At 38.1% G+C, this 14,267-nt stretch overlaps 1 protein-coding gene across 7 annotated transcripts in view; it reads left to right on the forward strand.

The window, feature by feature from the left end:
- INTS6L (integrator complex subunit 6 like) overlaps positions 1-14,267 on the forward strand; it is a 53,608-nt gene that overhangs the window by 23,093 nt on the left and 16,248 nt on the right. For 6 of the 7 annotated variants that reach the window (XR_009217690.1, XM_058536814.1, XM_058536816.1 and 3 more), the window contains exons 3-9: positions 1,181-1,330; positions 2,143-2,232; positions 2,470-2,653; positions 2,918-3,046; positions 5,294-5,457; positions 7,683-7,835; positions 10,891-11,023. Coding sequence is in view for 6 of the 7 variants with exons in the window: in XM_058536814.1 (XP_058392797.1) it covers positions 1,181-1,330; positions 2,143-2,232; positions 2,470-2,653; positions 2,918-3,046; positions 5,294-5,457; positions 7,683-7,835; positions 10,891-11,023 (1,003 nt within the window). In the remaining variant the exon portion in view is untranslated. The remainder of the gene's footprint in view (positions 1-1,180; positions 1,331-2,142; positions 2,233-2,469; positions 2,654-2,917; positions 3,047-5,293; positions 5,458-7,682; positions 7,836-10,890; positions 11,024-14,267) is intronic. The other variant, XM_058536817.1, reaches the window with a different exon arrangement.

The following is a 14,267-nucleotide window of genomic DNA, read 5'->3' on the forward strand; positions in this document are numbered from 1 at the left end:
GTTTGCTCAAGGTCACACAGATATTTCATGGTAGGGTGCAGGCAATGATCTGCCCCTTTTCTGCCTCTCAGTCGTTCTAATCTAGACTGCTTCAGGAGACTATGAAACTTGAAAAGATAATTTATGGTTGTATGGATAATGGACAGTATGCCTTCAGCTAAACATGAAATAGAAAGCATTCAGTTTATCTCGGTATTGTTTGCTCTTGCTTCCCACCTCCAGCTGTACTGGCCTGGTTGGCACGATTTCAGCATTTATCGTATCACACTGCTGCCCTCAGGGCTACCAAGACTCGGGTGGTTGTCCCACCAAGTTGCCAGGCTCTACTGTCTGCTCTCTCCCTTGCTGGCCTACTCCTCCATGACATGCTGTTAGCTGCCATCTTCTTTTGGCTTCTCTTCTTGGCGTTTTGTGCTGCTTTGTTTTTATAGCCATCACTGACCAGTCAACATGATTCTTTCCTTCTATTCTACAAACCATTCAATCACAGCATGTTGGCTGTTGACCTTGAGCCTTTGATTCTTTGCTGCTGTTCATAGCTGCTGGGGGTACCTAGGGGATGCTGCTTTTTTTCCAAAACTTTTTTATTTCTTTTCTTTCTCGCTTGTTCTAGATTTGGGGCTTTCTGAATGCTTGACGATGCCAGAAGGCTTGTCTCCAAATAGTTGTGGCTCTATTCCTGTAATTCCCCCTTTACTCTATTCTTTAAAGTGAAAATATTGTTTGGAAAGAAGCATCTTGGTTAGAAAAGTTCATGTAGCTCAGACACTCAGTAGCTAATTGTCTCTATCAAAGACAATGCATTTAAATAATTACTCTTTCCTCTCCCCCTTACTCCAGCGCATCATCAGTGTCAAACTAAGGTAAATACCCAGGTGTTTTGGTAGGTTTGATTGAGCCTGAATAGAAAACTGGACTTCTTGAGCCAAAGCCCTCCGACCATAATGGATGATTGCATTGTTTGTATCTTTGCTCTTGATCATTAATGCTGGCAGATCTTTCTGAAACTGACTACTTGCTTTAGTTCCACTTGATCAGTCAAGAATTAGAATAGAATAGAATTAGATTAAGGAACTATTAATTTGTTAGAGGTTTGGTACTTGCTGTTTAGTGGTTGTTTGCACTTTATATATTGTTCATTGTATAATTGGGAATTTCTTTGTAAATGTTTGGTTTTCAGGCTGGTTGGAAGGAAAATCACGCAACATTCATGAGTGAACTAAAAAATCTTCAGGCTTCTGGACTGACTACTCTTGGTCAGGCTCTAAGATCCTCATTTGATTTGTTAAATCTCAATAGATTAATATCTGGAATAGACAATTATGGACAGGTAAAAAAAATTTTGAGTGAGTACAGCTAATTTATTTTGGTGACTTGGGGTAAGAATTTAAAATTGGGCATGGTTACCAGTTTTCTGCTACTTTTCGTAACTTCCAAAAGGAGGTTCATATATCTTTTAAATACACACTTGAAAAAAATCCCTCCTTTTTGGGGTCTTGTATGTGGCTTGATCATAAAAGAGTTGAAATTTCCTACCCATTAGATGGTCAGATATCTGAGAATGGGATGAATACATTGCTGAGAAATACTGAAACAAGACTATTGAAGAAAAACTTTCAGTGTCCTTAACTCCCTCGTCCCTCTCAATTCAATGAAAAAGCTCTAGAATAAGAGGAAGGCAGAATAGCATTTGCTGCTGCTACCATTGTCCTTTCCTACTGTAAAAACTCTGCTCCCAATAACCAGAGTCACTCTCCAGGTTGCAGAGCGTACGTCACTAATGTCCCCCTATCTGTGCCTGGATTTTGACTCAGGTGAATGGATTCACGGGTGTGGATGATGTTGCCATGACAATCTCTTTAATATCTTTTATGATTACTTGGAAAGCAGAGGGAGAGGGGTATTTGGATGTTATAGTTTAGGGAGTTCTGAATTATAAGAATTCCTGAGTTTATTCTGAATGTTACCTTTTCAGGGATTGTTATTTTGATTCCCACCCACTTCAGTCCCTAATCTTTTCCTTCTTATTTATCCAGGCAAATTTTATCACACACTTGAGAGATCACTGGCAACACAAATGTAAAAGTGTAAATACAATTTTATTACTTTACACGGTTCTAATACTTTTTAAATGTATTTTAGGGGAGAAATCCATTTTTTTTAGAACCATCTATTTTAATTACCATCACAGATGGAAACAAGTTAACAAGTACTGCTGGTGTTCAAGAAGAGGTGAGATTTCATTTTTTAAAATTTCGTTTAAATGGCAGAGAACATGTAGCTATTTCTGTGGGAGGCATAAATTTCCAGTTACGAATAAGTTTGATCGAACCTTCCATCTTGGTAATCCTTGAAAGATTGCTTCATTTTATTGAGTACGTGAAAGAAAAGTGAACCCTTTAACTCTTTCCCTTTCTTCGTTTTTGTATGGGTTGTTATGATGAAACTTTTCGAATTTTGCCTTATCAGCTTCATCTTCCTTTGAATTCTCCTCTGCCTGGAAGTGAACTAACCAAAGAACCTTTTCGTTGGGATCAAAGGTTATTTGCCCTGGTGTTGCGTTTGCCTGGACTGGCTTCTACTGAACCAGAGCAACTAGGGAGTGTACCAACTGATGAATCTGCCATCACACAGATGTGTGAAGTCACAGGAGGTAGTGGCAATATTTAATATTTCTAAAGGAAGAATTCAGGACAGCAGAGTATAATTTTTCTGAAATGCTATATCCAGTCTTTACATGTTTTTTTTTTTTTCAGAATCTTTTAACTCTGCTGCTTAAGCTCAACATTAGTGTAATGTTGGCTGCCAATGTATTTATGATTATTTCAAGTTACAGTTTAGGATTTCAAATGCTTGTATTGTTAAATAGTATTTTATTTGATCAAACTAGTACTGTTTGTTTTTCCTTCTGGTATAGGTCGCTCCTACTGTGTTAGAACACAAAGAATGTTGAATCAATGTTTAGAATCTCTAGTTCAAAAAGTTCAGAGTGGTGTAGTTATTAACTTTGAAAAAACGGGACCAGATCCACTTCCCATTGGAGAAGGTACAGTAGATGACTTTTTCTGCCCTAAAGTGTTATATAGGAGAATGGTCTGACATTGGGAAGACAAACTAATCATAATAGACAGTCTTCACTGTCCACACACATTCAAGTGGTTACATCCACCCAAACAACTACCATTCATTCATTGCCTGTGTATGTCAGGTAGCCAAATTCTAACGACTTTAATTCAATGTCAAATCTTCCTGAGAAAATTCTTCCTTTTCCCTACCCATTTCATATTACCTAGTCCAAGTCTTGGGATGACACTGAATTATTCACCTCCCTATTCACAAAATATCTGGAGATTCGCTACAGAGTGCCACTTAACTAGTAATCTGGTTTTGATCTTGTGAGCGCCAAATGTGCCAAGCTATCTTTATGAAATCTGTGTTACCGCACATCAGCAAGAGATTGTGAATGTTTATCCAGGAACTGCTTTTATTCCATACGATGCTACATCAGTATTTTCCTGGCCACTTTTTAACTGCAGAGCCTTTTCTCTTCAGATGAGATTTTACAGGAAGTGCAACATCTCAAAAGAGATGAAAGCAGAGCTCCTTTTGTATAGGGGGAAGGGACCTTCTCTCTCAAATCGTATTGCAAGGCTTCCTCGCAGCACTGTTAGGCTATTGCTTCTGCTCATTCCTGCCAGTTCACACACATACATACATGTGTGTACCTAGACTCCATCATTACCATGGTGCTTGTCTAATCTGATCCACACATTTTAATTGCCGTGGCCACAATCGGTGGTAGCTGCCTAGGGAAGCAAAGGGAACAAGTACACAGGGGCAGAAAGACAACACATTTCAGTCTGAAGCAGTGGATCATGTACTTCCTGACCTTTTTGCTGTTTAGTTCCCAGAATCCTTTGAGAAGCTGTTGGAAAAATGGAGACCCCTTGCCCTAGAAAAATAGGCCGCACACACACAATTTTTATTTAATTTCAGGGGTTTCTTGGACTCCAATTTAAGAAGACCACCATAGAAGACTGAGGCTTCACAGCTTATATTAAATTAAATTAATCATAAAGGAAGAACATGTTATATTGTGAATGACTGACTGCTCAATCCCTAATTTTGTGTTCATTACCTTAACGTGAACTGGGAACTTTCATACTGAAAATCTATTGGATTCGATGTCACGTGAATAGCTCAGATTTTCTTTCTAGCTTCATTTCCCCTTTGTCCAGAGTTCTTAACTTTTGAGATTGTGATGAAAGCTAAGAACTCTCTCCTCAGAGAAATGCGCATCCTCAGAATTGTGAGCTCAACTTCAGGGGGGGTCTCTTGGTCCCTGGAAGCTATTACATGTCCTCCCTAGAGCTCCATGGAGCCCAGTAAATCTCCTGGTCTAACGTAATTACTCGTTTAAAGTAATGCTGAAATAAATAAATCAAATGACCTGTCATTTAAGAAAAATGAGATTCAAATTATTAAAACATATCTTTTACAAATATAATTTAGACTAATGAATCATTGCATTAAAGGTTTATGTAACTCTGCCTTGCCCTGTTTTGGGGGCAAATGAAATATGCTAGTTTAAATAATTAAAATGCATTCTGGATACATTATTTAGCATTATACAGTGCCCAGTTTCCATGGAATTTGAGTGGTGGATGGCAAAACTATAATGAATTAGTCCACAATAAACTGGATGCATTTGCTTTGTGTTCTGTTCCCCAACTATATACATGGATTGTATCATCACATTCTTTCTACCTTTGCGTGAATTTGGATAGTTTTTATTTTGCCTTTGTGGTCATTGGGTCTCACTGTTTAGTAAAGAATACTTTTTTCATCTAATTGGGAATAGAAAGAAAATCTAAATAGAATTTATGACCTATTTTGTCAGATTCCAAAAGTGTAGAACAATACCAGGCATGAACAATTTCATTTGCCTAATTTGGAAAATTAACTGTAGTGGTTTGGTGAGTTTAATTTGTGTGTCCAAATCTCAGAAAATGTAAAACTAATTTTACAATAGTTTTCCGTGTAACTACACATCTTGGTTGTAGTTAAGGATGAGGGGGGTGCGATGTTGGATTAGAGAGGATGGATTAGGTGAAAGAGTTGCTGCAAAGAACATTCAGAAATTTTAGTAGAGTTGCTTTTTTTCTTCCATTTTTCATGAATCACTGTTTTGGTTTTGTTTTGTACCTTGCTTTGAGCTGAAAAACTTGGACAAGAACATCAGCAGCTGTAAAAAGAAATTCATGCCTTAATCTGTCTTTTGTTTCACTTTTAGATGGACTTATGGATGCATCTAGGCCAAGCAATTCGTTTGTTGCTCAACCATGGCATAGTTGTCATAAGCTCATTTATGTACGACCTAACTCTAAAACTGGTGTTCCTGTTGGACATTGGCCAATTCCAGAATCTTTTTGGCCAGATCAGAATTTACCTTCACTAGTAAGTGTCATGAAACAAAAAGGTAAACATCATTCTGGATTTTCAATTTGCTGATTACAGTGAACCTTTTAAAATAGCTTTGAGGTTTTTAAGCCATGCCTTCTGTCTCTTGCTGGAAATCTAGCTTGTACTCAAAAGCAAGAGAGGACTTCTTTTCTCTTCTGGCATTCTTTCTTCCAGTTGTCTTTGCCAATTGAACTGCCCTCTTTGGATATTAAAGCATTGTTATCTTTGATGCTATTGTGATCTGTGACTTGGTTTTTGTTTCAGAGTAGCTGACTTGATTTACATGGTAAACACAATGGCTAAAAAGTGCTGACGTTGATTTTCATGTACATCCTCAGGAAATTAGAACTTAGGTGGCACCTTGTATAGGTTCTGGAAAAATATTCAAAACAGAGGTCATTCTACTTTCTTTTAGGGAGTCGTTAGACACCTAATGGAGCTTTGTGGAACTACTTTTCATTTTTTGCAATCAATGGACTTGTGTTCCTTGGCAATGCACCTTTCAATGATGGGTAATTAAACAATATTTTTAAAATGATCTCTAAGCAAGGACTTGTCTTTTTGTTCACTGCATTTGGTAGGAGAGGATTTGATATTGTAGTTGGTTGCTCCTGGTACGGGATGAATTGACTTTTGTGGGGGAAGGGTTGGTGTCTAGTAAAAAGGGAAGCCATATGAAACCCACGCTCCCTTTCATCTTCCTCTCACCCGCCAGCCAATAGAAAAAGGCCAGAGTAATCCTTCTTGTGTGGGGGGAGGAGGCACAAAAAGGTCACTACTCCTCCAGTTTAGTGCCTCCTGGTTCAGCTAATCTATATTCTGTCTAAGTTTTAGAAAATTCTGACATGAACTGCATTTTCTCCTGGATTACTATTTTTAGGTTCCTGCATTTTTTCAAGAGTAGCCATGAAAGGCCTGAATGTCCAACTGAAGAGCCATTTCAGCCCCTGCTGTGAGTGAGGGTGAAGTGCCTCCTCCTTCCCTCAGGGCTCCAAGGTGGCACACTTGCCAAATCTCAGTGCCCAGTTACTCTCAGCCCTTTCAAACCCCAGAGTCAATGTTTTAGTTACGAATTTGTAGTAATGGGGCTTCACTCATGTCCTTGTCGCTTTTTTATAGGTTTGAATCTAATGAGCCAGAGATATTTCTGAAGCTTAATTAAAATTAAAACCAGGAAAAACTGGAATAAAAGATATTCGAGGTAACTCACACATAGCTCATGTTACCATTCCTCCAGCTATAAAAGCACATATGAGAACTATTTTTCTCAGCTCCTAAAACATGGTGTAGGTTTGTAAATTATAAAGGCAAATGAGCATGTTTTTCCCTATTATAAAGGACACAGAGATGTTTTATCGTGTTCATATTGGCTTTACAGATCTCTCAGCAAGAATAGGTGGAGCCATGTCTCACCCTTGGCCCTGGGATTTGTCCTGTCTCCTTATCTCTCCATATTGCCCTTGCTGCCACCATTTCTCTCTCTGGCGCTCTCCATTCCCACAAGCTAAACCTGTTCCTAAAATGGCTGCTCCATCAATCTGCTCTGGTACCCCAGGCACACAGGCCTTTGCAGCCCAACTAAAAGCATCCCCAGCTCCAGCTGTTCAAGGCAAGCATATGGGTGTGAGAAATTCTGTAAAAATTCAACTGAAAAAAAAAAAATTCAACTGGGCCCTGGAATTGTGAGTGGCTCGTTTTTGGTCTCTCTTGCCCTTTCCATGCCATTACAGTTTTTCATCTTGATTGTTAGTGGCTCTAGCTCTGTCATTGCCTCATTAGACATCTTCATGGATTTCTTCTTTCCTGGCAGTATCTGGACTATAACCTCATGGTACAAAGGAAGAAAGAGCAGGTAAGGTTTGGAGGTCGCAAAGTGGATCTGAAATTCAGAGCTCATCCTACGGATCATAATGACTTCTCAAACATATTCAAAGCAGTTTTATTTTTTATTTTTATTTTTTACTTCACTGAAATTGTAGTTATGAGTGTTATAATTTACCTTTCCTCTTCCCAGTGCTGAGTAGATAATAGAGATAAAGAATCTGAGTCCCCTCCTCCCATGGAAGCCATTGGTGATGCCTAGAGATCAGAAGCCTTCTTTCTCAAAACACTACTCTGTATCTCAGTGATGGTTTAACAGAACATGAAAGGGGTTGCAGAATTGTCAGAAATGTGAGCTCGCTTGATAACAGACCATGTTTTCCCCTCTTGTTTTTTAGCCTCCACGAACATCTCATCCTGTTGTGAGGTTCTCCTGTGTAGATTGTGAGCCAATGGTAATAGACAAACTTCCCTTTGACAAATATGAACTTGAACCTTCACCCTTAACTCAGTACATCCTGGAAAGAAAGTCTCCCCATACCTGCTGGCAGGTACTTATCCTTACCTGTTAGCCAAATGTCTGTAACCACTCTGGGATCTGGGAATTGTTTTAAGAAGTTTCAAAGGTTAATCTGGGAACAATTAGGCTGAGTTTGTTAATAACGTTTCTCACAAATACTATTAAATAAGCAATGGGGCCAAGAAAATAATTTCAGACTGATATGAATCCTTAGCCTAGTGTCCATTCCCATTTAAGATAGTAGAATCTGGTGAAACCTGCGTATTTGAGGATTTGGAGGACTCCCCTGAAGCCTATCCAGGGACCCCAGGTTAAGAATCCCTACCCAAAAGCATGTCATTCTATTCAGCTATGGCTTCTGCAACTGAAGCAAGGTTCTCAGCCCTTAGTGTGAACTTGACAGATTAGAAGTACAAGATATTTTTGACAAAAAAACCATAAGCCCTGAAAGTACTGTCTGTATTCATGTAATGTAATCCAACTCTTCTTCCTGTAGTACAAACCACATTGGGGTGTGGAGTGGGGATTTTACTTGGATGAGGCAAATGCACACACACTGGCTCTTCCAAGTGTTAGACTTCAGCCAGGAGGGCTTGCTGATCTGTTAACAGACTCACCTTTGGATTTTAGTTTGTAAAAATCCAGACATGGCAGTCACAGCATTTTTATTTGGGTAGAATAAAAAAGTCCTACACATTAAGGGTGTTTGCTTTATTTCTACAGCACCATATATATTTTCACAGCACCATATAGCAATCAATAATTGTTAGGTTCTACTTACACAAGGAACACTTTCAGACTGCCATCTGTTTTGTCCCAAAATGTGAGATTATTGCTACTAGTTGTCTTTAAGCTACTTGAATTCTCCAAAGATGCTAAAACCGGGTAGGAAAAAAGGAACAGACTTAAAGCAAGGCTGTAAAAGTCCAAGAAACAGAGCAGTCTCATAAATATAATATTGAAAGAAAGAAGGCAGACATAAAAGATCACATATTGTATGATTCTACTTTATATACATTGAAAAAGAGATAAAACTGCCTCTGCTAGAAGTCAGGATAGTGGCTTCTCTTTGGGGTGCAGAGTAGTGACCAGATAAGGACATGAGGGAGTTTCTGGTCATATTCTATTTCTTGATCTGGGTGCTGATTACACATGTACTTTCAATTTGTGAACATTAATTGAGCTATACCCTTATAATTCATGCATTTTTTTGAACATATGTTTATATTTCAATAAAATACACCAAAAAATGTGCCAGAAATGTAGAGATATAGATAATAGAATGCTAACTTAAAATCAAGATAGGAGGTTTGAATTTATGGGTTGAAAAAAATTTTCAATAAAAGCAAGTAAAATTGCAAATTCTACTTTTTCCCTAAAATAAACCCTGTTTTCTATATAGCACATTCGTTGTAAATCTTCTCCAAAGAAACTTAAGAAATCCTGTCCTCACTCCCTGCACCATCTCTCAAATATAACCATATGGCTTTCTCTTGTACGTTATGTTACTTTGGTTTAGAGTAGTTTTAATGCAATGAATTAGTGGAAGTGGAAAAGAATAAGATGAACCAGGAGCCAGGAAATTTGGCAAAATCATAATGGAGACTGGATTCTAAGCCTAGCTTGGCCACCAACTATGTGGTCTTGGATCAGACACTTACTTTCTCTAGACTAGACAGTCTCTAATGATCCCTCGGAACCCCTAAATTCTATGAATCTGCAGGTGATAAGGTTTTTGGAAAAACTCAAGGGACTTATGGGAAGGAAGGGAGGGAGGGAGAGAGGGAAGAAAGAGAGAAAGAGAGTGAGAGAGGAATAAAACCCAGTGCTTTTCCTTTCATGTGAATCATAGGTCTGACCCTTGAGGGCTGTATGTAACTTTTTTCTCCTTTATGATCACCCCCCCCACTTTTATTATACACACTTAGGAAATAGGGGGAAATCCAACATGTTTTATTTCAGTTATCTGTTTCTATGAAGGTTCAAATTAAGACATGAAATCTAGTAGATGAGTCATGTTTTAGCACAACTCATTGTTTTGTGGAGTCATAAATTACATAGGAAAGATTTATCCTTAGCTATAACTAAATATAGCAAGAATTTAGTGACCTGGTAGGTGATATTGCTGGTACCAGGAATTAGCAAGGTAAATGGATTCTGTTTACCATCAGAGTTTGACTTTTGTTTTAAATGATCCTGCTGAAGGACTTTGGAAAAGGCAAAGGTCTAGGTCTCTAAAAGTATATACTGGTGCCCTGATTTGGGGCAAAGAGTGAACATGGAACACAGAGAAAACATGGTGGCTAGAGGACTCCAGCACAGCATGTCAAGTTTATGAGACCTGACAATATAATACATATCAAATCAGGAATATCAATAAGGAATAAGATGATAGTCATATGGAATAAAGATTAATGTTTTCATCTTGATTGAAAGTTTGCTCTTCCAGCATAATTTACAAGAGAAAATGCCTTCCAGATTGAACCAAAGCATCTCCTTGCTATCTCAAAATAATCAGCACCAGTGGCTGGCTTATAATAGCCTACTTAACAAATATTTATTGGATGAAAAATGAATAAATGGGTAGGGGAATGGTGCATCGAAGGGAAGTACAGCAAGATTTAATAGTAGTACACATGAGGAGTGTTAGCATGAACTCTTAAATGGGCTGTGTTTTTGTGGGACCATGTTCCGTTTTCCTAAAAGTCTCCACTCTGGTCACCACTTGTTCTTTTGAGAAGTCGGTTTGTTTTAATGTGTGGTATCGCTTAGCCGTATTTCAGCCTTATTTTCCATCGTGCTAACCAAGTAAATATTTGGGTATTGTTGATGTAGCCTGTGGTCTCTGAATGGTTATTGCACAGTACAGTTTCATTTTTTAATATAATTTATAAAAGAATTGCAATCTGAACATTCTTATTTAGTATGATGTATTTTGACATAACCCTAGGTTAAAAGCTCTATTCCCATTTTTAAATGACATGCAATTAAATTGTGCCATAGATATCACTGTGGAATGTTGTCGTGAGTTTGGTTTCATATAGAATCCTTATTGTCATAACTGCATTACTTCATGTTCTTTTCAGGTATTTGTTACTAGCAGTGGGAAATACAATGAACTCGGATATCCATTTGGTTATTTAAAAGCCAGTACGACTTTGACTTGTGTAAACCTCTTTGTGATGCCCTACAACTACCCAGTTTTACTCCCTCTTTTAGGTAAGTAAAACGTGTACCATTTTATCATCTTTAATCATCATTTAATCAACAAAAATGAAGAATAGTGGACTAAGTATTTTAAATGTAGTCAAAGAGTAATTGATATTAGGATATATAAAAGCCTAAAAAGGATAGAATTTGCATGCTGTTTTATGTTTTGTTCATTTTCCTCTTGTTATTTTTACATCAAACAGAAAAGACACTTAACCTCTGGTGTGTGATTCTTCTGCTGTTCTTTACGTTGCGAGCTCCAATGCTGTCCCCCCCCCCCCCGTCTCCCAGTTTTAAGTGCACTTGGCTTTTTCGTAGACTAGCTTGGGCCAAAAAATACCATTGATTGGGATTAAAGCTCCAAGAATCTAATGGTTTTCTTCAGAAAATAAGGCTTCGGTGGGGCTATTGGCCTGTGCTCATTCTTCCACAAAAGAATATTAAATGCTCTTGAGGCATCTGTTTTAGGTAAGGTAACAAGTTAAGGCAATAGGTACAAGAGTAAATTCTGCAATAACTGTAGTTGTAGAAGCTCTGGTTTCCATGGCAAAATTCTAAAAGGAACAACTCCAGAAGCTGTTACTCAGATATCGCTGAAAATGTGTATGGAGATTTTTTCTCATTTAAAGAACCACATCTGTTTAGAGTAATACAGTACCACGTGCTATCCTTCTAGTCTGTAAAGTTTCGAACATTTTTATTTGGTAAGGTTTCTTAATTTTTGTGAAAAGGATCAAACTTTTACCGAGTTTTAATATAGTCATTAGAAGCATAAGATTTTTAGTGCTATAAATGCTGTATGTATTAAATGTACTGAAAAAGCAATTCTTTTAAATGTTGCAAGTTAAGAAGGTTAAGAATGAGTCATCATAAATATATTAGCATGATTGTTTTGGATAGCCTATCTACTTTATTTTGTAGTCCAATCTAAAAATATCCTCTAATGGTGGTTACCAGAGCGGAAGGGGGGAGGGGGGAGGGCAAAAGGGGTGCTTCGCACATGTGTGTGGTGATAGATGGTAATTAGCCTTTGGGTGGTGAACATGATGTAATCTACACAGAAATCGAAATATAATGATGTACACCTGAAATTTATATAATGTTATAAAGCAGTTACCTCATTAAAAAAAATAATAAAAATATCATCTAAGAGGTGATTGTCACTAATATAAAATATGAGTTATGTCTTTGAGATTAATAAGACTACCAATAAAAAAGTACTTATATTTTGTGGATTTATTTACCACTTTTTCTTAAATATACTTTTATGACCTCAGTTTTCACAATTATAAAGTGAAGGTTTAGACTAGGTAATCTTTGCTTAGACTATTAGTATTATTTTTCTGTTTTAAGTACACTTTTTATTTTGAGATAATTGTAGAGTCATATGCAGTTGTAAGAAATAATAAGAGAGAGAGATGACACCAAAAGCACAGACAACAGAAGCAAAAATAAACACATGGGACTATGTCAAACTTAAAAACTTCTGTACATCAAAGGGCACAATCAACAGAATGAAAAGGCAACCTATGGAATGGGGAAAATTTGCAAATTATGTATCTGGTCGTTTTGGGGGGGGTCTATTTTCTGTTATTCAGGTTGGGTGATTCCTATTGTTCTATTTTCCAGTTCACTGATTATTTCCTCTGTCACTTCCATTCTGCTTTTGAGCCCATCCATTGAGCTTTTTATTTTGGTTATTGTATTTTTCAGTTTTAAGATTCCCATTTGGTTCTTCTTTATATCTTCTACTTCTTCCTTTCTATTTCTTTACTGAGGCTTTCTATTTTTTCATTTGTTACAAGCCTATTTATAATTGCTTGTTGAAACATTTTTTATGACGACTCTTTTTAAATCTTTTGTTTGTTTGTTTGTTTATTGCAGTAACATTGGTTTATGATGGCTCTTTTTAAATCTTTATTTGATATTTTTAACATCTCTGTCATTTCAGTGTTGGCATCTCTTGATTGTCTTTTTGAATTTGTTTTGAGATCTTCCTGCTTCTTGGTATGATGAGTGATTTTCAGTTGAAACCTGTACATTTTCAGTAGTGTGTTATGAGTCTCTGGATCTTATTTAAACCTTCTGTTTTAGCTGGCTTCCTCCCACATACTCTGGCAGAGATTGTGAGGTACCACCTCATAAGTGCCAGGAGTGGGTAGAAGTCCAGGTTCCCCACTTGGCCTCTGTTGACACGGAAAGGGAGGGGGCTCCTTGTTATTGCTATGCAAGGGTGGCAGTTCTGAATCCTCACTAAAATGATACCTCCCTGGCTGGGAGAAGTAGGAGTTTTTTGTTACTTCTCTCCACATGGTCTCCACTGACACCATAGGGGTGGAGATGGCCTCCTTACCTCAGAGCCCTGGAAAAGTTCTATAGAACTATTATGGGCCGAATTCCAGGATCTCAACTTTGGTCTAAATTCAGCCTGCCTTTTAGTTATATGAAAATGCCCCTTACTAGAGTATCTGGTCTCCCGTTAGAACTTGAAATGTATAGCACTTAACAACAAGACCCACCCTCTAAACCTGGCCTTTGCTGGTCTTGCAAGTAATAGAGGTCAGATGTGGACCTGGCATAATGGCTAAAAGGAAGGATTCAGTTCTTCCTTTGCCTAAAACCTGTGCCTAAGTTGCCACATGTTGCCTATTCCCAGACTCCCCTGTACTATGTAAGGTCAAATCCTGGCACTGTTTTCCTGGTCACCTCTTAGTCTGTTTCACTCTATTCTCCAAATGCGAAGTTCCCCTTCTCTCCGAAATATCTTCTGTCACCAGAGAGACATGTATGACATTTGTCCCTGGTACTCCTTAACCTACTACTCCAAGAATCCAACTCTGCCTACAGCATCACCATCCCTTTGCAAACATCCCAAACCAGAAACCCCAGAGGCATCTTTGATTCTTCCTCCTTCCCTAACCCCACACATCCATTTGAAGGCCATCCCATCCTTGACTCAGTTCCCATTCTGCCCTTTGGCTTCAACTATCCATTTCCAGGCTTTTCTATAACCTGTCTTCCAAGGAGCATAGGGTTTTTCACACGCTTTGAGGCTGGAGGTCCTTGTGCCTCTGAATCCCAAACTTGGGTTTCATGTTGAGGTTCTGAAATAGACACTCTCAACATTTCCATCATTACTTCATTTTCTGGGTTGTGTAGCCTCCATAGTCGTTAAAAGTATGGACTGTGGGGCATAGCTGCCCTGCTATGAATCCTCGCTCTGCTGCTTGCTAGCTTCGTGACCTTGGGTAAG

The sequence above is a fragment of the Diceros bicornis genome, chromosome X (genome assembly GCF_020826845.1).
Source record: "Diceros bicornis minor isolate mBicDic1 chromosome X, mDicBic1.mat.cur, whole genome shotgun sequence".
Classification (NCBI taxonomy): domain Eukaryota; kingdom Metazoa; phylum Chordata; class Mammalia; order Perissodactyla; family Rhinocerotidae; genus Diceros; species Diceros bicornis.